At 51.2% G+C, this 26,289-nt stretch overlaps 1 protein-coding gene across 2 annotated transcripts; it reads left to right on the top strand.

The window, feature by feature from the left end:
- The first annotated feature begins 284 nt into the window (after positions 1-284).
- Positions 285-24,697, top strand: LOC128083250 (heparan sulfate glucosamine 3-O-sulfotransferase 3B1-like). Of its 2 annotated transcripts, none has more exons than XM_052688295.1 (2): positions 285-737; positions 21,359-24,697. In XM_052688295.1, exons 1-2 carry the CDS (start codon positions 322-324, stop codon positions 21,975-21,977), a joined length of 1,035 nt encoding a protein of 344 aa, XP_052544255.1. In that variant the 5' UTR covers positions 285-321; the 3' UTR covers positions 21,978-24,697. The 2 variants fall into 2 exon arrangements, with proteins under 2 accessions (XP_052544255.1, XP_052544256.1); XM_052688296.1 differs by lacking the exon at positions 285-737 and adding an exon at positions 1,622-2,556.
- The last annotated feature ends 1,592 nt before the right edge of the window (positions 24,698-26,289 follow it).

The following is a 26,289-nucleotide window of genomic DNA, read 5'->3' as shown; positions in this document are numbered from 1 at the left end:
TCTCCTCATAGGCTGCGGTCGGGCTCATTATGCGGCGTGATGCGGCGCTGATTGGGTATCGGCGCTGCCCGTCGGCCGGCTTCGCTCTCCGCCCCCGCCGCTGCCTTTGCCTGCGCCGCCCGCGGCGGCGGCGGGGAGAGCGGCGCTGGGCGGGCAGCGGCCGGGGGCCGAGGGGCGGGCGGCGGCCGCGGGGCCGGGGCTCGGGGGAGCCCATGCGGCGCCGGGCGGCGGCGGCGGCGGCGTCCCCGCGCTGAGCCGGGCCGGGCGGTAGCCAGCCGGGCGGGCGGCCCCAGCCATGCAGCCCGGCGCGCCCGCGGGCACATGGGGCAGCGCTTGAACCGCTGCCTCGATGTGCCCGGCGCGCTCCCGCCGCCGCTGCTGCCGCTGAAGCGGAGGCTGCTGCTGCTCTCCATCATGCTCTTCCTCTGGCTCTACATGTTCTACTCGTGCGCCGGCTCCTGCGCGGCGCTGCCCGGGCTGGCGCCCCGCGGCTCTGCCCCGCCGGAGGAGAGCGGTCCCGGGGAACCGCGGGCAGCGCCCGCCGCGCTCAGCCCCATCTCCGCCTTCCTCAACGGCTCGGGCAGCAAGCGGCTGCCGCAGGCCATCATCATCGGCGTGAAGAAGGGCGGCACGCGGGCGCTGCTGGAGTTCCTGCGGGTGCACCCCGACGTGCGCGCCGTCGGCGCCGAGCCCCATTTCTTCGACCGCAACTACGAGCGGGGCCTCGCCTGGTACAGGTACGGGGCGGGGATGGGGGGAGCGGTTCCGGATACCCTTAAAAAAACGAAAAATGACCCCCCAAACCCGATTAGTTCCTGTCAAGCCTCCGCGAGGAGTGCGCTGTCCGAGGCGGTGCGCGAGGCGGCCGGGCGGCTGCGGGCTTCGCGCTGAGCAAAGCGCACGTCATCTCGAAATAGAGTTAAATATTAATTTTTTCTTCCCCAGCTCTCTCTCCGTGCGGTGGTTTTTTAATCCCTTGCGCCGGAGCTCCGGCCGCGCTCGGACCGGGGCAGCGCTGTCGGGGCGGGGCGGTCCCCGTTCGCTGCGCTGCGTTGCCTTGTTCCGAGATGAGAATTCGCTCTGGATCGCGGGTTTCAGCAGAAACCCTACCAAAAAAAATTATATATATGTGTACATACATATATATATACACACACACATATATATATATATATATAAATAAAAAGGAGGGAGCAGAGGAGAGGAAATAAAAGGGTTACATAGCGAGAAACACGCGAGGCGTTGATTGAAAGTTGAAAACTGGAGCAGAGCGGCGGCCGCACGGGCACCGCATCTCCCTGAGCCCGGAGCGCTCGGGGCCGATGCGTGCGGTACCAAAGCAGCCCGGGGCCGGCGGGTACAGCAGCGGAGTTAGGAGCTGTAACAGCCCTGCAGCCCGTCCTCCTACCCGGATCGCTGGATGGGATTTTGATGCCGCCATCCCGTCCCGAAGGGGATGCGGGATGGGATCGGGCGGTTTCGTGCAGTGAGTTTCTGAGGTTTGAGCGGAGGATGCGGCGTCCCACGGCCACGGGGTGAGACTGATATCCCATCAAATATTAACTTGGCGTTTGGGAAGGAGAACCTGCATATTGCAGAGCGGAGGAGCTGTCAGGATTTATTAGCAAGACGGCGTTGTAGGTGTTGAACTGTGTTTTTAATTAGGCGCCTAAATTAGACCATAAAATGGTTGATTAATCTTTTACAAGGAAGAGGTGGAAGGGGGGAGAAGGAGAGAATAAAGCTTATGATTGCACCAATCTGTTGTCCCAGCACGGGGGGTGGCAGTCGGTATCAAAGGGACACACGGAGTTTTTAACATTTAGAGGAGCTGTCATCAAACTTGGGTTCAACTTCTCCCATGATTTCTTCTTATCAGCTGCTCCATTTCCAGCCGAATGGGCCCTACCCCTGTGAGCACACTGCTGGGGGGCTGAGCTGGGGTTTTTTGCTCTTTTAGCTGTGTTCTGGGCAGCTCTGGGTGGCTGTAGAGTCCCAAGGTGGCTCTTGGGTAACCCGAATGGGTTGAGGAGAAGGAATGCAAAATCGTGCTCAGTGCACTGAGGAGAATGGTAATATTTGCCCAAATAATGGCTGGGTGCTTTGCAAATTCTGCCTTATTTCTGAGTTGGGTTTGAATGAGACGCAGGAATTGGGCGGGATGAATTTCGGTGTTACAAATCAGATCCTGCATAACTGCAGACTGCCCTGAACCTCAATGCGTTTTGGTTTCTCAGCGCTCCACAGGAGCGTGCTTATTGCCACGAGCCCCACTGAGGCTTTTATTTATTATCTGAACATCAATAAGGAGAAGCGTTTCTGTTTGCTTGTTAACGGCCCCATAAAAGCAGATAAAACCCGCTGTAAAATATCTGCCTTGCTGAGCAGGGTGTGCCTCAGCTCTGCTGCTCGGGGGCTTTTGCACAGTTCTCCGTGGGGCCGTTCCGTGCTGCAGCGCCCATCGCCGCCACTTCAACCCATCGCCATTGGGACCATGGGGACACAACTCTTGGCTACTGGAAGGAGATTTTCTTCCCATGGATCTGAGCTGATCAGGTTGGATCTGGGAGTTTTGCTTTGGTTTGGTTGTGTTTTTCTTTCCTTCTCTTTCTTTTTTTTTTTTTTTTTTTTTTCAGTTTCTTCCTGCCGTGCAATGCCATCTTCCAATGGAAATTTTGTGCAGATTGATGAGAGGCAGAAGTCGTGGCAATTTTGCTTGTTTTGCTTTGATGAGAGCTTAAATTTCGGGTGTATTTGTGATTAATTTTACCAATCTCAGTGCTGTGCTGTGCAGGAAGGTCCTGCACACAGCGAGAAACTTGGGAATGAGGGAGAGCAAACTTTTTCTTGCTCCATTTGTTACATGGAGGCGTTTAAATGGAATAAAATACATTTCCCCTTATGCTTGCAGAAGGCAGAACAGCATCAAGTGGTGCCGAGCTGCTAAAAAGCAGAGGGAAGAGAGGGGAAAAACTCACCAACAGTGGGATAGCTGGGAATCCAATGGAAACAACCCCGTGTGCGTGTTGCGGGGCTCTCCCCGGTAATGAAAGCAACATGTTAACCAGTCCCAGGGAAAATATCCACCATGACAGAGGAGAAATGGGATCCAGCCATGCTGAGAACTAATTGCGAGGAGCACGTGGAATTTTGGGGCGATAAATGAGTTTCCTCAGTCGGGCTGCACCGCGAGCAGCCTGCGGGGAGCTGCTGTGTGCGTGTGGGGTGCTGCTCGTATGGGGATTGCTTCTTCCCTGGGATACAGGGAAAAATAATTTATATATTAATAAATTTTATATATATATATATAAATAATATATTTTTAAAATATATATATATATATATATATTTAGTTTCCTAAATAATGGTGTGTTTTTAACAGGGTGGGGACTTGAAACCCTTTGGTCCTGTAATTAATGTACGGTAAGGAAACAAAGTCACACTTAGGATTACACATTTTCGGGCTGGTTTTTTGTTGTTTTTTTTTTTTCCCCTTTATTTCTCATGTTGAGCCCCGTGGGCTCAGCCCCATGCCCTATGGGACTGCACTGTGCACTCCTGGCCCCATAGCAGATCTATCTGCTGAGCACTCAGCCTTCACCAGGATCCCATGCCCTGGCTGTGGCTGCTCGAGGAGCCAGGCCGTGTTCTCTTTTTTCCCCCCTCCCCTTTGTGTTTTATGTAATATTTGGATTATTAGTTTGATTTCTCCAATTCATTCCCCCCCCCCGAATGATTCAGATCCATTTATGTGCAGTGCATTCCTAAATTCCAGGTCACCCCAGTAAGCAGTGGGGATGTTATTGCACAGGGTGCTGCTTTGTGCCGATTCTCGAATGATGGGAAAAATCCTCGTTTGGTGTTGTTTGCTGTTTTTGCCCCCAGGAGCGTCCTTTTTGGCCCCCAGGGTGGGTGTGTGTGAGAAGCAGAGTTAAGGTAACACATCGGGTGGCTGTAGCCATGCTGAAACCAGGGTAAATCTGAGCGAGATGGAGTTTTAGCCTGCATTTGGCCATTGTAAAGCATGAATTTAAGGTGGCAGTGAGTGTAACACCCCTGATGCCTTCTGTCCCCCCAGCCAGGCACTTGCTAACAGCTCCCATCGCTCCTGGAGGCTTCTCATCGCTGGGGAGTTTGGGAATGGAGGCAGTTCTCCCAGCAGCTTTGTGTGGAAACCCCATAGCTGGGCGAAGAGCAGTTCCCCCAGTGCGATGCCGGGGCTGCGCTGCCGGCAGTGAGCACATCCCAATGGGGTGGTTGCATTCGCCAGGGTCGCTCTGCCAATCCTGTTGAGATTTTATTTGCTTTACATTAAAAAAAAAAAAAAAAAAAAAAGCTAAAAATATTAGATGCATCTGTTAATCGATCTATATTGTAATATACAATTTTATATAGAGATATGTGATGTGTAGATGAACAAATCTTGGCTTTGCGTTGCGCTGTGCTGGGGCGAGTGGGGGTTCCCAGCGCCCTGCCCATAGGCTCGGGGTCCCGTGTGCCCCTCCAACACCACCAGGCCAATTTCCTTAGCGAACGGCCCCGAATCGCGGGGCTGGGGCTGCTGGAATCAGTCAGCAAGGCCCTTGTGTTCGCATGGGATCATTCCTCCAGATCTGAGGAGGGTTGAGTTGTTCAAACAGATGGCAAAGATTATTCGTGTCGCCGGGGTTTCAGCGCTCCGCTGCGCTTCCAGCATGTTGCCCGATACGACGCACGTGACGAGGCCTTCCCAGCACGACGCTGGGGGGACGACATTGTCTGCAGTGATCGGGTTTCATGGCCTCACCTGTCGAGCTGCTGAGCTCCTCGGCGTTGGCCGTGCTTTGGGGGGGACGTGGTGGGCTGCTGCATGGATATGGCAGCGCCGTGTGCCACGAGCTGCGCCCAGGCGTGGGAATGGTGGGAGGAAAGCCGTGGGCTGGGCTCTGGCTTAAGGATTTCGTGAATTTTTTGTGTATTTGAGCTCTGTGATCTCTTCCCCATACGTGGCTGGATGCGGTGGCTCTAAAACTTGCCTTCATGGAGCTGTATTGTCTCACCATCAGGCCCCGCTCGCTGAACTGCTCTGTCTGCTCCAGCTCGGACTCGGTGTCATTAATCCATCCTAATTAAGTGATCTTTCAGCAGCAGCGCTCACCTCTTCTGGCCGGTGTGACCGTGGGTGAGCAGTGGGTCACAGGGCTAAGCAACGGGCTGCACGGTGCGGGACAGCCAGCACGTGGCTCCAAGAACAACAAATCCCAGGGCTCGTTATTTCAGCGGTGTAATTAGGGGGTCAGGGGGCATCGACGCTACCTGTTGTCACTCTGCAGGGAGTGACTGGAGGGGACGCCTCCTCCTGGCAGTGAGTAAGTGCTGGGTTGGGACTTGCTGACTGTACCAGGCTTGCCCAATTTCAGGTCTTTCAGCAGCTGATGGGGAGTTTCTTAATTAGCTCATGAGCAATGAACGCTGGGTGCTTCAGCGAGGAGCTCGGCCTGGTGGCTGTCAGCAGAGCCAGCTGGGTCGATGGCCCATTTCTTCACTTTGTTAACAGCAAGGAGGGGGCTGGGGGTGACGTGTCGGTTAGCAGCCTGGGTTAATTTGAGGTCCTGGTGATGCTGTTGGACTTGGTGGTCCTGTGGGTCCCTCCCAACTTGGGATATTCTGAGTTTCCACAGAAGTGGTTGCGAGGTGCACAGAGCCACATTCAGAAGGGTCACCAAGGTCCCAGCAAAGGGTCCTCTGTGCTCCTCCTGCCTGGGACAGCAGGGACTGTGCAGGCATGATGTACAGAAGGCCTTACAGTTCATTCATAAGTGCTGCAGAAAGGAGATCAGTTCTTATCTCTTCTTCAGAGGGTTCCCTGTGATGGCTTTTCTCTTTGCAATAACTCTGAAGCTTCAAGAGTGGCTTTGAATGCAGTGTCCCCATGCTGGACGAAGTGAGGGACCTCGGGAGGAGAGGAGCGGGCATGTGAGGGGCTGTTTGCGGGCTGCTGGCATCCCACATCAGTGTGCTGGCTCTGGAGATGTGTGTGCTCCTGCCTCAGGGGCTTGGTGTAGGAACCTGCTTTGGACTCAATGATCCCTGTAGGTCCCTTCCAACCCCTGCGATTCTGTGATTCTGTATGGAGAGGCTGAGCATTGTGGTGGTTGGGGGTTGTGATGCTGCTAGTGGGAACATCTGAGGAGAAGCCAGCCGTACAGAAGTGCATGCAGAAGACCTCACATTGACTTCAAGTAAATGAACAATTCACTACTTTTTTTTTTTTTTTTTTTTTTTTTTCCTTCTCCTGTTGCAATACATGAGTGTGACAGGGCCCCTTGGCACGGTGGGTAGCAGGGAAGGTGAGAACTTAAAGAATAATGCCACGTTCTGCTAAATTCTTTACATGTCCTTCCAGTTCCTCAGGAACACCCTGGAGCCAGCTGTGTTCAGTATCTGTCCCCACTGAGAGACACTGTGACTTAGGGCTGCCTTTGATTCTGTTACAGCAGCGGAACATGCACCCCTGAGCTCACCTGCAGCTCGAGGGCAGCAGTCCCACTCATGAGGCTGGTGCAGTGCCATCCTCAATATTACACTGCTCCTATTCAGAGCTTTGACCCAGCCAGCCCACTCTGTGCTGCTGCAGGGCCTTCCTGAAATCCACCAAGTGCCTCGTGTGTGAGAAAGGGAGAGATCTTGGAGCCTCCCCATCGAGTTGGCACAGCCAGTTCCCAGCAGTGTGAGCTGCTGGCAGACCTGCAGTCAGCTCTTCCAGCAGCAAATGGGGATTTTGTGTAGGTTTTTTATTTTATAGGCCTGCACAGAGCATTATAGGTGGATATGTATGTTACACATCCCTTGCTGAGTGTGAACGTGAGGCCAAATCCTGTGGCACAGTGCAGCTGGAGTGGGAGCACTGATGCTGGTGCTTAGCATGCTTTGCTGCATGGGCAGGCTGCTCTGCACCAACTGGATGTGGCCCCAAAACTTTGCTGCATTCAGTGCCCTCTGAACAGGCTCAGGTCCCTGGTGTGTGTTTGAGTGGTGGAGCTGTTAAACATTCCTCCTGAAGCATGCACGTTGTCCTTTTGGGCAAAAGCCATTACTTTGATTAACTTCGATAAAGCAACTCGAAGAAAACAGTTGTGAACAACACTGTTCTAACACTGGAAGCTCCTCTGGGTATTGAATGCAAACTTGTCTGAAAATCAGCAAGTGTGCTGCATGCTGGTGAGCTGTGGGTGGGGAGCAGCACCGTCACTGGGGATCCACCTGCAGCAGGATTGCAGGTTTTGTCCCATGTACCCCATGTGCAGGAGGCTGAGCACTCAGAGCCAAGACCTTCCGTCACTAGGGGGAGGAAAAAACCCCGATGCTTTATTCACCAAGTGCTCTGCTGCTTCATCAGGCTGTGAAATATTTGCTTAAAAACTGGCAAGGCCTGCAGCTCTGGCATGCCTGCTGCTTAGTTTGGTTGTTGTTTTTTTTTAAGCTGTGTTAGACTTGGAAGGAAGGCAGGAGATGCAGGAGTCAACCGGGGGGAGGCAGCAGCTTCGTGAGCCCAGTGAACCAGGTAAGGGGTGGTAAACAGTGATGCCTGCAGTCTCTCACCCCCCTATGACCACCCATTGACCACCCACTGAACCTCTGCACACAGTGTGAGATGGGAGAGCACCCAGAGGTGCTCGGTGGGGTGATGAGGTTTGTGGACATCTCCAAACATCCCCCTGCATCTGCCTTGGCTTCACTGCATCTCTGGGCAGTGAGGTTGCAAACAGAGCCATGTGGGAGCTGAGCAGCCACAGGATCGCTGCTCCTCGGGGAGCTGGATGGGGATCAGCAAATCCCTGCTGTCCTCCCTAGCGCTGTGCACTCGGCTTGCTGCAGCTTCACGCAGAGCTCACAGCTTCTTTATAAAATTTCCCCTCTGAACACATCTGCTATCTAGCAAGCCCTGGGCTGTCTGCATGGTGTTTTCAGAGGGAATAGTTAACAGGAGTTGTTGAGCAGCGAGCAAAGCCCTAGGAGCAGATACAGGCCTCGCCAAAGCAGAAGTGGAATAGCAGGTTAGTGTTTTGTGAGCTGAGAGGGGCCAGGAGCTGCTGTCTGCTCCAGAGTCTCTTAATTACAGTCTGGTAGGGAGGAGTGTCCTGATGCCTCACACACCACCATGCTGCACTGGGGCTGCTGGCTCCCCCCAGAGATGGCTTCAAGGTCACGCTGCTAAATGCAGTGTAATAATTAATTAAGCTATATATAAACAGCAAGCTCATGCACTCCTAAAGCAGATTAGGAACACAGGAGTTTCCTCCCCATGGCCGTTTCCTCGCTGGGTTCCTCTGCAGTGAGCCATGTAGTTGTGCTCGGCCATCCAGCACGGGTCACCAGTAGTGCTGAGCAGCTGCAGGGCTGGGGCTGAGTTGAAGAATGGTGGGGGCAGACAAAAGCCTGCTCCCAGGCCCGCAAGGTCCCCTAGACCCCCATTAAACCCAGTCTTCTTGCTGTGGATGGAGAGAGGGGACACATGCAGCATCTCTGCCTTCTACATCGGTGCCCAGTACTGGAACAGCTGTTGGGATTTCCCTTCAAGTGTTTCAAGGCTTCTGTTGCTGTGAGGTTCAGCATGGCAGTAACAGAGCTGCACAGTGCTTTCATTTGCCACCGTGATGATGAGACTTTGGTGTGGGTCTACAAAAGGTTGGTTAGTGTGGAGGTGGGAAGCTGGAGGTGGAGGAATGAATTGTGCTGGGTTTTCTAGAAGGCCTAAAGCAACCTAATGTAACGAGGCATGAAATTAGAGCCCAACAAATGCTTGCTGCGTGACTCCTCTGGAGCTGTGATTCGTACAGCATCAAAAAGATGCTTGTTCTTTTACTGTTTCGAGGTGTCTTTGGATAGATGTCCAAAATGGGTCGAATCTCTATGCAAACTCTAGAAGTAAGCATTTAGGGGTAAAGTTTAGTTTATATTCAGGTTATTCTTGATGTAGGTGCAGAAACCTTCCAGGAAAACTAAAAGCTGCATCTCTTCATCAAGTAGAAGTGATCTGCACTGTCAGATGTTGCTGGCAGGAGAAGCAGAGCAGCTTTCAGTACTTCCAGATCAGGAAGGGTTTTGAAGTCAGTGCACACCCATGCTACAGAACCCATCAGCAACGTCCTTGGAAAATCCTAAGCAGACCCCAAGGTCAGCTCCAGGAAGAGTGGAGCAGTGAGCATCATTGCTGCAAGCTTGATTGTTTTCTTCTGCTGATCCTTCATGGCACATTCTGGTGCGTGACCAGGTGGGCCAGTGTGAAGCAGGGACTGGTGATGGGGAGAGCAGCCTGGGGCTGGTGGGCTCCGTGCAAGAGATTGCATCCAGGAGATCTGAGCTGCCCTCCTGCAGCCCTGTGGCTCTCTGATACAGAGCTGGCTTGTCTCGGTTTCCAAGAGCCAGGATGTGGCTACATCCAGGAGATGGAAGCAGAGAGAAAAAAGGCTTTGTGAGAGCTCACAATGGAGGCTCGGGTTGGTTCAGTCCCAGTCAGAGGGGGCCGGCCGTCTCTTTGGGAACCCAAGGGTGTAGAGATCAAAGGTGCGGGTGAGTCAATTACAATTCACATTTGGTTCATCCATATGTTTGAGTATTTGAAAGGCTTCAATAGTAATCCATTTTATATCTCCTGTGCCCATTGATTTGTTAATCTGACACTCGGTTTCATCTGAATGACAATGGCTCTCATTCAGACTCTTCAGTGTTCAGGGAAAAGTCATTTCACTTGGGTTGTGCTCCATCTCTCAGCATACCAGCCCTCTGCCTTCCCTGTGTCAGGGACTGTCGAGCCGAGGCATGGAGCAGGTTCAGAAGGAGATCAGCTCTCATGCATTTCCTATGACCTGCCTGATAGGTAGATCTGCTCCCGCTGGTTGGGTTTTGGCAAGTGTGACATCACTCCACAAAGTCCCTTTGGGTTGGCACTGCAGCCATGGACCTGTCTTACAGCCATCAGGGTATGAAAAAAGACAACCCAAGCAGTCAGAAGTGAGCAGCCAGCATGAAGAGCCCTCCTAAACACAGCCCAAATGTGTAGGATTAGATCAAATCATTGGTATGGCAATGCACAGTGTCTAATTAAGTGAATGCCTTCTTAATTAGAAGTAGTGCTTTGCATCTGTTGTACTTGCAGCAGAGCATCTCCACCATCTGAGTCTGCTCTTTAAAGAGCTCTTGACTGCTTATGACCAGCCATGGTCCCACGTAATGACTGGGGCAGGAGGGGTGTCTGCAGGCAGACCTGCTCCTTCTTGTTTCCCTAATTGCTGCCTGTCTCCCTCCTCCACTGGGAATCTCGCTCCTTCCCAGGGCTGTCGGTGTTCCTTCTGCTGCACCCAGAGCTCTGCAGCATTGCTGGCACTCGCCTTGTGGCGTGGTGGCACAGCCACCCCCAGCAGAACATCCTCAGTGGGCACCCTACTCTTTGGTCCTGGTGTTTAATTGCTTTTCTGGCCTCTGGAGTTTTCTTTGAGGGGTAAAAAGGGTGGGAAGAGGCTGGGGGAGGGGGGGAGGCCCATGCCAGCCTAACTGGAGATGCTGGGGGAGAAAATCCCATCCCGGACAAATGTGTTGTCACTCACTAACCTGATCTGTTTACAATGGGAAGCTTAATTTCCAATGCACCGCCTACACCTTTCTGGCTGTAATCACAAATCCATTAAGGAATGAGGTGAGACAGCAATCCCATTTGTGCTAAAATGCATTTAGGGATCAGTGCTGAGAGGATCACCGGTGTATTAACTCCTGGGCCTTTGTTCCAGTGGGTGGCAAACACAACTCGCCCCGAGGTGGGACAAGCTGGTGGCCGGATGGCCACTGGGTCAGGTCACGGCTGTGCCACCTGGCAGCTGCTGTCACCTTCTGTAGCGAGGAAATTTGTTCATCGCTGTGGTTCTTCTCACTGGGACAGTGACCTGTGATGGACAGAGGGCTGCCCTGTTGTGCTTAGGGCCATTGTGGAGGCTGCACGGAGTTCCAAGTGGTTCTGCTGAGGGGGAACTGGGGCTGTGCAGCAGCTTCACGGCCACACTCAGCCTCTGTTGGCAGCATCCATGCGCATGTGGCTGTTGGCAAACAAGGCAGAAGAAGGAATTGTACCTTTTTTGGGTGGGATGGTGGTGAAAATGGACGGCTAGTTGCTTTCTGAACTGTCCTTTCCAAGGCCTGTGCAGCTGGGGCAATACTGGTTGCTTGCCTTTTGCCTTTAGCATTCCCTTATCTGCAGAAGATGGATTCCTGGAGTAACTATTTAAGGATGTGCAATCTTTTCTTGATGCGTGTGCATTTGTCTGCAGGCTTCTCTGTTGCCTGCCCTGGCCTTGCCACCCAAACTGCTTCCTTTCTGCGTTCTGTGGAGGCGCCAGGCTGCTCTGGAGGATACTCAGAGGCTCCAAGTGCTCACAGGAGATCCCTGCTGCGTGGACAAGGCGGTCTTCCTGCTTCCCTCTCTGCTCTGCTGCCCACAGTGAGGAAGAGCAGCAGGACTGTCCCACAGCTGCCAACAGCACCAGTTCCTTTTGGCTCTCTTTGCACACCCTGTGTGCACGTCCCACCCCAAAGGTGCCTCGCAGGAGTGACAAACAGTGAAGTGTCCCTGCAGGCAGCACAGGGCTTTATCACCAAGCTTTTATTTAATAGCAGGGCTCCATGGGAGCAGTGTGTGTCTAGGTGCATGCAGAGCCCTCCCTGTGCAAACGGGAGGCTGCTCAGGGGTGTGGGACAAAAGGCAGCACTATCAGTGCAGCTTGTTACCTGCCTGTGCAGGCACACAGGTTGGGGGCTTTCATTTGTGTGCTCAGGGAAGGACACAAAAGAGCTCTCAGTGGGGCTGTGATTGATGAACAGGGCAGGAGGGGAGTGTGGGTCCCGCCTGTCTCTGGGTTGGTTTTGTTTGGTGGCTGTTGATTCGTGCTGTGTTTAGTGAAGGGCTGGCTCAATAGGTGGTGGGTTTTTCTTTTAGCTCTCCTCTAGCAACATTTGGAGCGGGTGAAATGTGGTGTCTGGGCTGCTCCAGGGAGAGGGAAAGCATGGGAAGGGGAAGGGATGTGGAAGCATTGGCTCGTCCCTGTGTTATGGCTCATCCCTGGGATGAAGTGTGGTGTGTGAGCTTTGTGTGCCTCTGGTTTCAGTTCATCTCCCCAAAGTCCTGTCCTGGCTCGGAGCTTGTGAGGTGTTGCTGAGGTGTCCTGAAGTGGTGTCCTAAAGTGATGTGGGGATGGTTGGAGTGGCTGTTGTCTCCTACATAAGATACTGAAGATATGCCTGTTGGATCCAGCGTGAGGTTTGATCTGCTCGCTGGGCTCCCCACCCCTGGCATATGGCACAGGGGGTCCCTGGAGAAGGGCTTTAGGAATGAGGCTAATGGGATAACCTCTTGTGGGCTTCCTGAGTTATAGGAATATGGCAGGGATAGGAAATATCTCCAGATGCAGTGCACATGAGATCCAGAGCCCCACTGTGACAGCCTGAAGCTAACAGAGGCCCCAGCCTGGGGCAGGGTCTGACCCCATAGCACATCCTTTTGGGGCAGCCAGGAGGCTGCTCTGCTCTGCAGGGCTGATTGGTGGTTCTGTTCCTGCATTAGCCGTGGTGCTGCTGGGTTTGGGGTTCTTGAAAGACCTGGTGCTTCTAAGAAAACCATTGAAAGCCAACAAGCTGTATTCACCTGCATTCTCACATCCATGGGCTCTAACCCTATGGGGGGTTGATCCCATCACTGCAAGGAAGCGCTTCTCTGAGAAGTAAGGAGAGATGTCCAAAGGACAGTGTCTGTGGTGTTTTAATGTCTTTGAGAGGATTAGTGCTGTTCCTACAAATTAGGAGAGGAAATAAGTGGGTGTGGGAGCACTTTGGGGCTATGGACTCTGTGCTGGGCTGGTGCATGTGCTGCTGGGAGCTGAGTGCCGCTGCTGCTGGGAACTGTTCCACAGTACTGGCATGTCTGAGGGGCAAAGGGATGTCAGCCATCAAACCCACAGCCTCTGCCACCCCGCATCTTCTAGGGAAGTGCAGACAGTCTGAAATCATCTCCTGAAGCCGTGATTTCCCCCTGCAGGCTCCAAGGAAGGCTGCAGAAGAGCAGTGATTCCAGGCTGAGGAGCTCTTTTTGCACTCCTCCAGGTAGCCTGCTTTTGGATGAGGACATCACTTTGGTTCTTGTAGCTGCTGGACCAATCCCAGCTCAGCTGGTGATGGTTGAAGCATCCCATGGAATGTGGGCCCCATGCTGCTCAGTGCAGGGTTTTTGAGAAGCAGCATCTCTGGCACAAGATGCATTACAGGGAAGAGAAGCGGCTGGTCTCTCTGTTTGTGGCAGTGAGAGCCACAAGTCAGGCAAAGGCAGCCAGGAGGACTGATCTTTCCCAAGGATTGAGTTGTGAGTACTGGATCCCAGCAGATGCCTCGGATTGTTCTTTTTTCCACCTTTCTGGGCTGTTGTCTGCTTCTTTTACAGGGAGAAATGTTGCAACCACTTTGTGCTGAACTCTTGGGCACGGTGAAGGCAGTGCCGGCGTGTCGCAGCCCGGAGCCACTGCACGTGGGTGACAGCTGCTGGCAGAGGGATGGAGGTGACAGGGGTGCACAGGGATGAATCGCAGCTACACGTTTTGCTGGCGTGCACCATGAGGCAGCAGCACGCAGGGGTGAAACACACAGCTTGGCAGATGCGACTGGCCCCGCGATCTGCTGGAAAAAAGCCTTTGGTTCTGCTTTGCCAGTTAGCTCAGGCGTATTTAGGGTTAGTTTTCCCCCTTAAATCACAGAACTTCCCCTTCCTTGTCCTTCTTTGAAACAAAAACTTTTTTTTTTTTTTAATTTATTATTATTTTTCTTCTTGGAAGTGAAGACAGAGCAATCTCACATGACTCAAGCAGTGGGCAGTGCTGCTGTGCGATATTCTGAAGAAGTCACCCAGAAACAGCAATTAGCTTTTAATTGAAGTGCCGTGCCCGGCAGGAAGAGGAACCGGGGCTCTTTGTGCCCAGAGTGGCAGCGGGGGGACCTGGTGGCCCTGAATGGGACCAGGCTTGACCGGGAGGAGGAAGATGCTCATTTCAGCCCCACCCCCTTTCTGCACTCAAAAGCTGTTATTTTCAGAGCAAAGCGCTATTGAAGCGTTGGGACAATGGAGACCAAATCCTGCTGGGGGAAGGGAGGTGCTGGCAGTCGCATCTTTTGTTGCTTTTCCTTCTTTACTTGCCTATGGCCTTCCCACTCCAAGAAATCCACATAGATGCTCGCTAGATGATAATGCAATCACTTTCTTGGGACCTTGCTAATAGGATTATAATTATTACTGGAGATAAAGCGGAGTGAATGGAATATTTACCACTTCATCTCAAATTATTGTAAATCCCACCAAAGCAGCCCTTTGATATGTAAAGTGCTGGCCCCCCTCCCCTCAGCGAGATCATTATTTAGTGGAAGTTCCGAGCTTTTAAATATGATGGGGGACAGAAAGAGGCTTCGCTCTTTACATAAAGAGGGACCGATATAATGAACTGGTGGAGCTGATGAATATCTTGGCTGGCTCCAGACAGCAAGGAGAGAAAGTTCTTGGTGAGTGTTTGTAAATGTGGCGCTGAGTTGGTGCAAAGCAAGGAGCCAGGGTGGGCTGTGCACATGGAATGTCTGTGTTGTTTGGGAGGGACCTGGACAAAGTGTGGGGAGAGAGACCTGCTGAGATTTTTGCTTGCGGGACCCCCAGCCAACAAGCAAGGCTTTCTTTCATGCCTGTCTCCCAAGTTTTCATCCCTCTGAGCCTTTCCTCCCAACACTGGGCATCTACCTTGGGGCAGGGAACTGCTCCACCCAGGAGTCTGAGGCTCAGAGACCTACCTGGTGCCTTTGTGTCCATTGCTGTGCCCATCCTTCTTAGCTTCACACAACCTTTGAGGCACATTGGTCCCTATTGCTCTCTCCAGTGAAAGCACAAATCCAGTTCCAATGCAGACAGCACTGCCAATTTAGCATCGCTGCTGCTAGAAGTTATTCCCTCCCCTGCAGGCTACAACTCTGTGATGTGCCATGTATTGCACTGTCCCCTCCTGTTGTGCTGTGTCTGCATGCAGTATAAGGACTGGTGCCCCACGTCCCTGCTCACAGCCCCAACGTTATGGGCTTTGCATCTGCATCAAAAGAGTTGAGATCAGACTTCATGGCTGGAGCCTGTTCCCATCTGGTGGTGGACACCTGGGTCTGCAGACATCATCAAAGCCCACAGAAGGAGTGGCTTCTTGATGGGAAGCCTTCACGCTGTTACCTTCCTCTCCCTCTCCTAATCCCCAGACTCCCCAACAGGTGAAGGGACCTGGCAGATTTGGGGGCAGGGAGAAAGGAGAGTGAGAAAAACATGACTTTCATGCCCATGGATTATTTTCCCCTTCTCCCCTCTCCTTTATCTCCCCTTTCTCACCCCCCAAATTCATTAATTCCCATCATCTGGTTTGTGTAAATGTCGTGGCGAGTGTTTGATGGAGCTGGATAGGGTTACACCCGTTTCAAAAAGGCTGGGGCTGCTTCACAGCCGTTCTTTTATTGTTGTACAGTTTTCCAACCCAAACAACGGGCTCCTGCTTGAGACAAAAGCACACATGTTGCTCTTATAGGGCTGATAATAAAAAGAGGAGAGGCTGAGTGCTACTGCACAGGTCCTCAGTGCAACGGTGGGAGGAAAGGGCAACCCAAGGCAGGAAAATTTTGCAAAGACATTTTCAAGTGTATCGAATAATAAACCAGCAAGTGGAAGGATTTTTTTGTTGTGTCTCCTCTGCTCCTTCCTCTCCATTTTCTTCCCCTCTCCTCAGCTGCCAACAGTGAGCAAAGTGGGAGCCACATTGGTGATGCCAAAGCCAGTGGACCTTGGTACTGATCTGTCGTGTAGTTAAAGCGCTGTTATTCTCACGTTCTTTCCTTGCTTGCTTGCCAGGTTCTTGCTTTAAAGTAATATTTCTGTGACTTGATGATTTTATGGTCAGCCTTTGGGGGAAAGCAGCCATTAAATCCTTGGAGTCCTGTGGGGTGACTCAGCCGTGCCGTTTGTCCCTGTGGCTCTAACTGTGTTATATTCCAATCTTCTGCGAAACTCATCCTGGACTTTCAAGGTTCTCCTAATAGCACAGTCTGTTTTGGCTTTTGGTGTCTTGTAAGAAATATAAGGGGTTTTTGCTTGCTAGTGATAACAGAGATAAAGGCATGTAATTTAAGCTCCATAAAGCCACTTAAAGCCAATGGTAAATACCAGTGAATGGGGTCTGTGTGCTGCCATACTTTGTGTTGGAGCCTTGAAAGTTCTCTTGCACTGCATCCCAGTGAAACTGGGACAGGGTTGGTTCTCCAACTGATGAGCAGTGGTTAAAGGCATGGGATCAGGATGGGTCCAGTGTGGTGGCCTTTGGCCTTGTGCTGCAATGCTGGTGATGCTCTGGGTTTTTGCTTCCCAGACCTTTGCTCATTCCCTGGTGCTGATATAGGGCTAAAAGCTTCCTACTGGGCTGGGAGAATGTGTCTGCTATTTCCATTTCTGGTCTGTCAGATCCATGTGGTCTGTCAGACTGCCTCACTGTTGTGAGGTTTTGGGGGGACATTCCCCAGAAACTGTCATGTTTCCAAATTTTGGTTGTCTTGAAACATAGTCAGGAATTTGGGTACAAAGTGGCCAGGAATAGGTTGGATGCTTTACATGCCCACTGCTGTGTGGCCAAGCAAATGGTTCTGGATTACAGGGCTGAGTTTGATGTGAGCATGGCTGGTATCCGAAATAGTTTGACTTGCTCTTCTCCCCTTTCTTCCCTATTTTTCTTACTTCTAGGGCAAGCTCTGGGGAAAGTCTAGAAATCCTGCACAAAAAATCCATTCTCATCATATCTGCCTCGGGGTCTGTGTGAAGGCCCCACAGCCTGCAGTCATCTTGATGGCATCAGGAAATGTTGGTGTTTTATCTCAAACGTAATGACACTTCTCTTTTTGGAGCTGCCTACACAGACACAGCCCTCTCCTTTTTGGAGGGAAGTTTTGTTGTTCTTGCAGAGGGAAACTGAGACAGCTTAGGTGTCTGGAGGGGGTTGAGCTGAAGGACTGGGCTGGAGGTGGGGGCTTTGAGACCGGAACGAGCCATCGCTGCAGCCATGCAGTGGTGGTGGCAGAAGTGACTCACTGCAGCGCAGCAGGTATAGGGACCACTCATCCCTCCCTGCCATGGGATTCCCAGCTGAGTGATGCTACCAGCCCTGCTAGGCTCCAGCACATCCCTCACAGCTCTGCTCCTCTCCCTCCCCAGGAAGCTGCAGTTTGTCCTGCATGCCATTCTGTGCTACCTGCCACCGACACTGCAGCCACAGGGCACAGAGGTCCCTGCAGCCCCCAGCCCCTCCTGGAGAAGTGGCAGCAGATTAGCTTGGACCCCCCCTGCGCAGACAAAAGCTGCCACAAAGGGCATTAGCCTTCAGGATTGGATTACCGTGGGGCCACCTGTCATTCCCACTTTGTAAATTTATGTCTCTCTGAGTCTAGTTTTCACATTAGAGAAGTTTGTACTTAAAAAGCAAAATAAAATCCCCCCTACCCCCCCTCCTCCCATGTCTCCCCTGGCAGCAGCCTGGTGGGGTTATTTTAGCATCCCATCTAATTGTGGAGTTCAGAGCTGAGCAGGGCTGGGAATTAGGGCTGTTTGAACGAGGAGGGCCTTTATTACATTAGTCTAAGTGGTTAATAGGTAAAGTAGGCCAATCCATCTTTAGACTAAGCCTATCACTTCGCCTACGGAGGATGCAAGCCTTCACCGAGGAAATATTCATTAGAGGAAAAGCTTTTCCTCTGTCTCTCTTGACATGTTCAGAGCGAGGGGCTTTGCTCTCTGCCTGCAGGAAATTCATGACTGTGATCCCACTGTATCTCCATCATCTCATGGGACCTGCAGGTCCTCCAGGTGCTGGCTGCCCAAATCAGGGATGCAGGAATTTGCTGGCAATGTTATCCTCACTTTCCTTTTCTGTGCTCACAAAGCAGAATCCTTGTCTCCTCCCTAGTGGGGATGGAGGGGAAGGGTTCAGAGATAGAACTGCAGCACTGGGACTCTCTGCTGTGGGACGTTCTCAAGGCAAAAAGGGTTTCAAAGTCTCAGGCAGTCCACAGTCAATATAAAATGGGATGATTTGAGTGCACACACTGGCTCCAGAGGTCTTTGATTCCAGGTTGCCAGAAGGCAGGAGGATAACAAGACAGGAAGACTGCTTGCCAAGCTTTTCATACCATCTTTATTTCCCACCCTGCTATCCACTGCAGCCCTCTGCACTGTCTCTATCCAGCCCTGTCCCGACTGGTGCAGCAGCTTTTGTCTGTGCTCAGATCTCTTTCCCACGGCCTGCCCTCAGCTTTATCATCTCCCTTCCCCGTAAGGTAGTGGTGGTGGCTGCACCTCTGCCATCACTGCCTTGCACAGGGAAGCTGCCCCTGTCTGTATCTCCCAGAGGGGCCATATCCCACCAGTACACCATGGCTGCAGCTCTTCCAGCCATCATAGCTCCTTCCCTCGCTCTCTACCACTCAGGCAGCCATCGCTGTCTGGGAGCCTCGGGAGCAGATATTCAGAGTTGGAATCTGGTCCTGCTTCCATCGATGTACACATCTGGTGTGTTGTGTTGGAGCCACAGTGCTACACCCGGGCCAGTTTGCCCTTCTCCAGGTGTGGTTTGAATGGGAATAAACCCTCCTCAATGATTCTTCCACCTGTGTGAGTTCACAGCAGCAAACATACCAGTTCCTCCCGTCCCCAAGGCTGTGTCTCTGGCTGCCGTCATGATGGGTGATGCCTGTGTGGGAGGTTATGGAAGCCATGGAAAAGCTGCTCGCTACAGACGTGCAATGAAACATTGCTTTCCTGGATGTGGTGCTGTCAGAGGTTCAAATCACATCCATGGGCCATGATATTTGACTTCTGCTGTTCTCCAGTTTCTGTGCAGCCACTTTTCAGTTGGTTCAGCTGTTGGAAACAAGATGTGCTGCATGTCCTCAGGCACAAACCAGGGGTGGGCTCAGGTGCTGGTGGCCCTATGGGTGCCTCTCGTGCTCTTCCACTTCTGCAGTACACTCCTCTGAATTCATGGAAACGCTCATTAAGAGTTTCCCAACCCAATCACCTGACTCAGCAACTCTGCCCCCAGCAATTTCCTCCTCTTCCACAGGGCAGAGCCCTGCCTAAGGCCTCTCTTGTGCAAGGAGGAAAAAATAAGTCTTGCATCATTACCAGGAGCACAGTAAACACTGATTGCAGCAGCCCTGCAGGAGAAGTTGACCTTGATGTCCAGGGCATCAATGCAGAGTGACCTGCTGGACTCACTGCCTTCAGTTGGACCTAGGCCCATCATGCAGAGCAGTCTCCGCTCTTGGCAGGTCCCCGGCCATTGGAGGCTTCGTGGATTGAAACCTTAAATCAATCGGTGGCCATCAATTGATGTAGAGCTCAGATTTAACGTGGCCATAAAAAAGAGACCCCACTTAATGAGTAGTCTGTCGAAATCCACATCAGCCCATGATAGATTTAGGAGTCCCTCCCTGAGCGTCACTGACTCGCGCTGTTCTCCGAAGGCGTTACCGGTTTGTGGAGTGAGCCAGCAAGGCACAGGGTTAGTCAGAGCTGTGTTTTGATTCTGTTTGTCTGCACATGACAGCTCCTGACTTGCAGCAGCATTCATATCCCAGGTGCCCATAGGCTGGGGCGACTTTCGTCTGCATGAGAAACTCCATTTGTGTGATGCTGAGAAGGCAGCCCTAGGGTTTGCCATCACTGTTGGCTGGAGGTTGCCCCAGCATGCTTGCCCCTTTGTCCCAGGTCCACTGACTGCCCTATTGACCCAAGTGGGTCTAGACTAGATGATCTTGGAGGTCTTTTCCAGCCTTAATAATTCTATGATTCTATGAACAGTGCAGTGCAGAGCCCACAGGTGTGGGCATTGCGTGTCCCTTGGCAGTAAACACATTGCATAAACTTAATGCCAGAAGGTGAAATAGAATACTGTGTACAATCTACATCAAACAGCAGTTACCTAAACAGCTACTGACCAAATTCCATGGCCATGCAGCAATTTGTTGTTCTGTCAGCCCACTCATTATGGATTTTCCTGCTATTTACCCCCAGATGGGTCATTTTTCCCTTTGCCTTCTTACTCAGGGAAACCACTGGCATTAGCACGAGTTATCAGCAGCATTTGGAATCTTGAGGGCTCACAGTGATCTTTGCTGTAGAGGCATAAAGCAATGTGGGAGGGGAACAAGCAGCCTCTGTGTGCAGTGCAGTACAGCTGGGCTAAGGCTGCTTGAGGCTTGCAGAGCACACTCTCACCAATCATTTCTCTGCGATGGTGGATGCTTTGAAAACTTAATCAAGTTTTATAGCTTTAATTTTGTGACAGACTCCCCTCTTGCTGTCTTTAACTGTCTCTCAGCCCAGAGTAAATGAGTCCCATGGGGTTGTGAAGCAAAAGCATTGGCAAAGGGTCTAAAATATTTAGGCTTGCCTAGTGAATGTTAGGAAAAAATGACTTTTCTTGCTTTGAGCTATTTCAGTAATTTTAGAAAGTTACCCAGTTTTTATCAGCGTTGTTAATTAGAAATGACCAGGGAAATAGAGCAGAATTCAAGGATTTGTGTATTGTGAGGGTGTGCAAGCTTAGGTTGTGTTCTCCTGGTTGCATCCTGTATCCCAACTGGTTGTGGCCCATGTGGCGCTAGAGGAGACAGGCTGTCCTTGCTGGGTACTGGCTGGAATGTGCTGGAGATGCCGCCAGCAGCTCCTTCTGGTGCTTGACAGGGAAATACCCTGCTGAGGACCCAGTTGTTGGGTGACCAGCTAGGCAGATGCTGTGGGCAAATAGCTCTTTTTTGCCTAAACTGAGAGAAATGTAACACTGGAGATGCTAACGGAAAGCAGAGTGGGCATGCTCTGGTGAGCTCTTGGCTTTCAGTAGACCTTCCTCTTGTTACCCTTGGGAAGATGAGCTGTGGGCTGGGCATGGAGGCAGTCTGGTGCTGACGTGAGCCATGCACAGTGCTGCTGTGGACTCATCCTGACCATCTGGCGTGGTGTGCGCAGCCACACTGCAGGTGTGGAGTTACAGCCTGGCTCCCCCACCCCTGGAGAAGTGGGACATTGCTCAGCTGGGTTTCTAATACAGTACTGTTTAACAATACCCACAGCCCCTAGATCATTGGAAAATGGATTTATCCATGTGAGCTAAATGGCCCATACAAGCATGTTAAGGAAGAAAATTCTTGCGTATGTATGTGTACCTGTATTTATATATACGTGTGTATTTTGCTGTTACCTGCTGTTGTAACCTGCACGTTTTGCTGGCAGGGACCTCATGCCCAGGACCCTGGAGGGGCAGATCACCATGGAGAAGACCCCCAGCTACTTCGTCACCAAGGAGGCCCCGGCGCGCATCTCCTCCATGGCCAAGGGCACGAAGCTGATCGTGGTGGTGCGGGACCCCGTGACCAGAGCCATCTCGGACTACACGCAGACGCTCTCCAAGAAGCCCGACATCCCCACCTTTGAGAGCCTGACCTTCAAAAACAGGACTACGGGCCTGATCGACACCTCGTGGAGCGCCATCCAGATCGGCATCTACGCCAAGCACCTGGAGAACTGGCTGCTCTACTTCCCCATCGGGCAGATCCTCTTCGTCAGCGGGGAGAGGCTCATCAGCGACCCCGCGGGGGAGCTGGGCAGGGTCCAGGACTTTCTGGGCCTCAAGAGGATCATCACCGACAAACACTTCTACTTCAACAAAACCAAGGGCTTCCCCTGCCTGAAGAAGGCGGAGGGCAGCAGCAAACCCCACTGCCTGGGGAAAACGAAAGGCAGGACCCACCCCGACATCGACCAGGAGGTGGTGCAGAGGCTGCGGGACTTCTACCGGCCCTTCAACATGAAGTTCTACCAGATGACGGGGCAGGACTTCGGCTGGGACTGAGGCTGGCGTGGGAAAGTCCCCTGTAATTACTTGCCCATCACAGTTTGCGTATATAAAGAGATATATATGTATGTAAAATGTACAGAAATCTATTTTATAATAATTTATTTTTAATTCCTAAGCAATTAATTCACTAAGCTGCCTAACCGCACTGGCTAGAACGGTAGCCTGTAACCTGTTTAACATTCCACCGTGTTTAATTCTAATATGTCTCTTCTTTTTTTTTTTTTCCTCTTTTTTTTTTTTTTTTTGGTTTGGTTTGTAACAGACGGTGCTTCCATTTTTCCTAAAGAAGATTTGTATTTAAAAATAAAAAAAGCAAAAAAAAAAAAAAAAAAAGGCAAAAAAAAAAAAAAAAGAAACAGAGGGTGGGAAGGGAGGGAGGGGAAAGCACAAATTTATTTTTGTTACGGGTATCTGGCCTTTATAAACACTTGCTTTCCCTATTCCGGTGTCCCGGTCTCTGCTCCCTCATCCCAGGGGTTCTGTGGGGCGGGTGGGTGCAGAGCTGGTGGGTCAGAGCGTGGGGAATCCAAGCCATAGAGCCCCTGCCTGGTGTCCTGTGCTCCTTTCCTCGTGGGGATGCTGCAGAGCCTGCGGCGCAGGCAGAGTGGACTCTTGAGCCTGCTGCTCCTTGCCCTGTGTCGAGGAGGCTCTTTCCCACAGTCCCTCTATGCATTTTAAATCTTGACTGCAGGACAAATGTGAAAATGCATGTATATGTGAGTGCGATGCACTCTGTGCTGCTCGGAAGCCACATGTGGTGCCTGCCCCACGGGGGGAGATGCCAGAGATACCCGCAGAGCCACCTGAGCCCCCAAGTCTGAGCCTAGCACTGTGCCCTCGGTTGCCCCCCAGGGCACTGCCCCTGCTGGGAAACAACAGCTGGCCCTCTTTACTCCTGCTGTATTTTGGTTGAACACATTTCCCATGCTCTCAAGGAGCAGTATGTGCTTAGAACTGGGAAAAATGCTGCTTTGCCAATGAGGGCAAACCTATAGAAAAGCAGGGGGAGGCTGGCAGCTGGGCAGGATAGGAGGCTCTGAGCACCTCGCTGTCAAGCCGTGTGCAGTGACCTGGAAATCCTTCCCCAGAAGTGGAATTGAATGTGTTGGAACGTTAGAACAGGTTGGCAGGGCTCTCCGAAAAGCTCCAGCTGTGTTTTGCATGCTCAGCAGGTTTTGGTAATCACTGTGTGTGCCCACTGCCTTGTTGCTGTCAGAGGTTCTGTTAGCTCAGCTGAACACCTGCAGGGCTGTGGTGAAGCTGTATGGGCTGTGGGCTGACACAGCAGCGTTCCATTGGGTACCTTGTCCATGCTGGTGGGGTGTGTGGGGTTCACACCCCTTGTGCATGTCCTTAAGGAGTGGGAGATGTCAAGCATGATGCCAGGTAGCAAAACTGCAGTGAGCAGGACCAGCTCCCCATGTGGGCATTGCCCCCAGACACGTCTTCCTACAAAGAAAGTGTGATGCAAATCCTCTCCTCCTTGCACCAAGCCTTTTCTGGCAGTGAAGCAATGCTTAGGGCCACCATCCACCAACAGGAGTGTGGGACCCGACAGGTTAGCAGAGCACACCCCGCTGTCCCACAAACACAGCTGAAACCCATGGTGGTGGTTGGATCTATGCACATTTGGGGGCTTTGGTGCCCAGCCAGGCCCCGTTCCCTACTGACAGATGCATGAGCACATTGCAGACCCCATGGTGTTGGGTGGCCTGGGAGAAGGAACTGCTTGGGGCTGATGGGGTGATGAGAAGGAAACACTTGGTGCTGGAAAAGTGATGAGGGGTCCCAACATTCTCAGTATTCCTACAAGCTGGCTTATGCAAAGTGCAGAAGGAAAAAGCTTGCCTTCCCCAAGTGATTCCCACTCTGTGGCTTCCCTGCCATGTGCTTCCCTTAGGGTGCGTGTGCCCGCCTGTTTTTTGTGCTGGAAGATTCAGCATCCCCTCTCTCTTCTAGGATACAACTTGTTAATATCCCGATGCCTTCCTCAGCTGCGTGGCAGAGCTCAGGCTTCATTTGTGTTATCCAACCCTGCTGCAAAACGCTCTCATGAAGCAATCCTGTAGAAGAGCAGAAATACAGAGGGTGAATAATAACTCTTCTAACTGTGAGCAAACGGTTAGCCCTGCCTCAGTATCCTCTGTAATGAAGTGTGTAGTAGACTTCATTCACTGTAGAGGCCTTACCTGACAGTGTGACAGCAAAGGTGAATTCCCCATGGTGTACGGCCGGTTGCTAATACTGGAATCAGTTCTATTGTCATCATTTAAAAACAAAACTTTTGGTGTTTGTTTGTTTTTTGTTTGAAGTTAAGCTTGGAGGTGTGATTAGAAATTCTTTTTTTTATTTTATTTTATTTTTTAAACCTTCACATTGTAACATTAATTTATGGCTGAGTTTCATTCAGTCCTGTATTCTGAAGTGCAGTACAGGTATTAGTGATGCGTTCTCTGTAACATGGTACTGTAGAGTAGCCCATTTGTTAAAAAAAAAAATAAAAAATAGTAATAATAATTAAAAAAAAACAACAACAACAAAATGGAAAGAAAAAAAACCCACAAAAAAGAGAGTCTGATTAAAAAATGTAAATCAAGTATTTTGTGGTATGTACAACACAAATTAATTTTACACAGAGAAAGATGTTTCTAGGAAAATGAAATTCTGATAATTCATACTATTTGTATGAACAAATAAAAACTCTATTTTACCAAGCAATGGGTGCAGCTGCATTCATTTGGGCTGAGGGTGCTCCCCAGTTGGGTTGGGCATTGCAGGCTCCATGCAAAGCCCCAGGGTGTGTTTGGGAGCTGGAGGCATCCTTGGGTGGAGTTTTGCTCAGCCGCATTGCGTGGGCTGCTCTGACCCATCCAACACATCTCATCAAATGTGATTTGGGGGAAGAAGAACCAAGGCTTGCCCTCAGCCCCGCTGCAGGACTTGGGTGCTCATGGTGGATGGTGGCCATTCTCCCATGCTGGGATGCTGGAGGATAGGTTTGGTCCTTCCATGCTGTTGGTGGTGGGGATCTTTCCAGAGCCAAGCTTCTTTCCAAAGCTTTGCAGTCATTGCTCTGATGCTGGTCCAAACCTCTGGGGCCAGCGGTTGCTGCTGCTCCTACACACTCAGCACTTTAAGACATAAAAATTCATTATCATCAAGTTCAGAGGAATCCCAGGCCAGTGCTATACAAAGCAGTGCCTGAAGAGCAGTGCAGATTTATGAAACAGAGCAATTGCCATTTAACTAAACTGAATTAAAATAATTTAATTTTTCTTAGCAAGTCTTGCATCCGGTGCAGAGTAATTGATGGAATCTCTCAGATTGCCCATTTTTCAGAGCCGTGGAATGGCCATCAGAATTACGCACAGTGTGCAATGTAGCGATTGAAGAGGAATTTGACCCGCATGCCTCCGGCTTGTCAGGATTTTAATCAGCTGCTCCCAACCTCAGGCAACACGAAGACTATAGGTGAGTCATTTTTAAGATGTATAATCAGGGTAGATTTTACTTTAAAATTCCCATATGCTCATTGAGTGCTGCAGCTGGATGTGCTGAGAGCTGACTTCAGGTGAAGGGGTTGAGCAGCTCGTTACCCCACTTCCACCTTGGCTGCGTCCCATTCAAAGCCAGGTGCTCCTGTAAGATAAGAGTTCTGGGATGAGGTTCTGAATATAGAGGAGCATTTTCCCCGAAGGAGGGAAGGTGAAGCCTTCTGGTGGCTCTGGGGACCTCTGTGGAAGGAAGAGGCGTCTGAAGAGCTGGAATGATGTGATGGAGAAGCAGGTGAGGCTGAAAGATTGGTGCTAATGATGGTGACTACTGGGGTGGATTTACTTTTATCTCGTGCAGGCAAGGCACAAAAGTCAGGTGTGGAACTTGTAGAAATGAGTTTGCTTTGACAAAGGCTAATTTTTTTTTTTTTTCCCCATTATTGGGTTTGGGACCAAAATGTTTCGTTTGAGGGAACTGTGAAGACTCAGATGCTTTTTGCTTGGGCCTGGCTTCAGGGAGGGGTCACTTCTGTGAGTGTTTTCCCTGGGATTGGAGTGCTGTGTGTACCTCCCATACCCGGGTGCTGGTGGCCCTGGTTCCCAAGCCGCTGGGGAACCGCAATTGGGTTTGCTTTGCTTCTCTTCCTCAATTATCTGTGTTTTTCTTCCCCTTCAAAAAAAAATCTCTGTTAGCCACTAGATCTGAATTAATAGCTTCAAATAAAGCCTTTCTTTATTATCCTCCAATTTCTCTCTGTGGTTAAGAATCACAGTGTTAACTCTTAATACATATATTCAAAAAGGTAATAGCA

This window comes from Tympanuchus pallidicinctus, unplaced genomic scaffold, assembly GCF_026119805.1.
Source record: "Tympanuchus pallidicinctus isolate F22 unplaced genomic scaffold, pur_lepc_1.0 scaffold23, whole genome shotgun sequence".
NCBI classification, from domain to species: domain Eukaryota; kingdom Metazoa; phylum Chordata; class Aves; order Galliformes; family Phasianidae; genus Tympanuchus; species Tympanuchus pallidicinctus.
Note: the sequence above shows the minus strand (reverse complement) of the source record. Positions and strands in the feature narration are given on the sequence as shown.

Coding starts and splice junctions, on each gene's coding strand:
- LOC128083250 (XM_052688295.1), top strand. CDS start 322: ATGGGGCAGCGCTTGAACCGCTGCCTCGATGTGCCCGGCGCGCTCCCG. Junction 738..21,358: donor CGGGGCCTCGCCTGGTACAG/GTACGGGGCGGG, acceptor TTTTGCTGGCAG/GGACCTCATGCCCAGGACCC.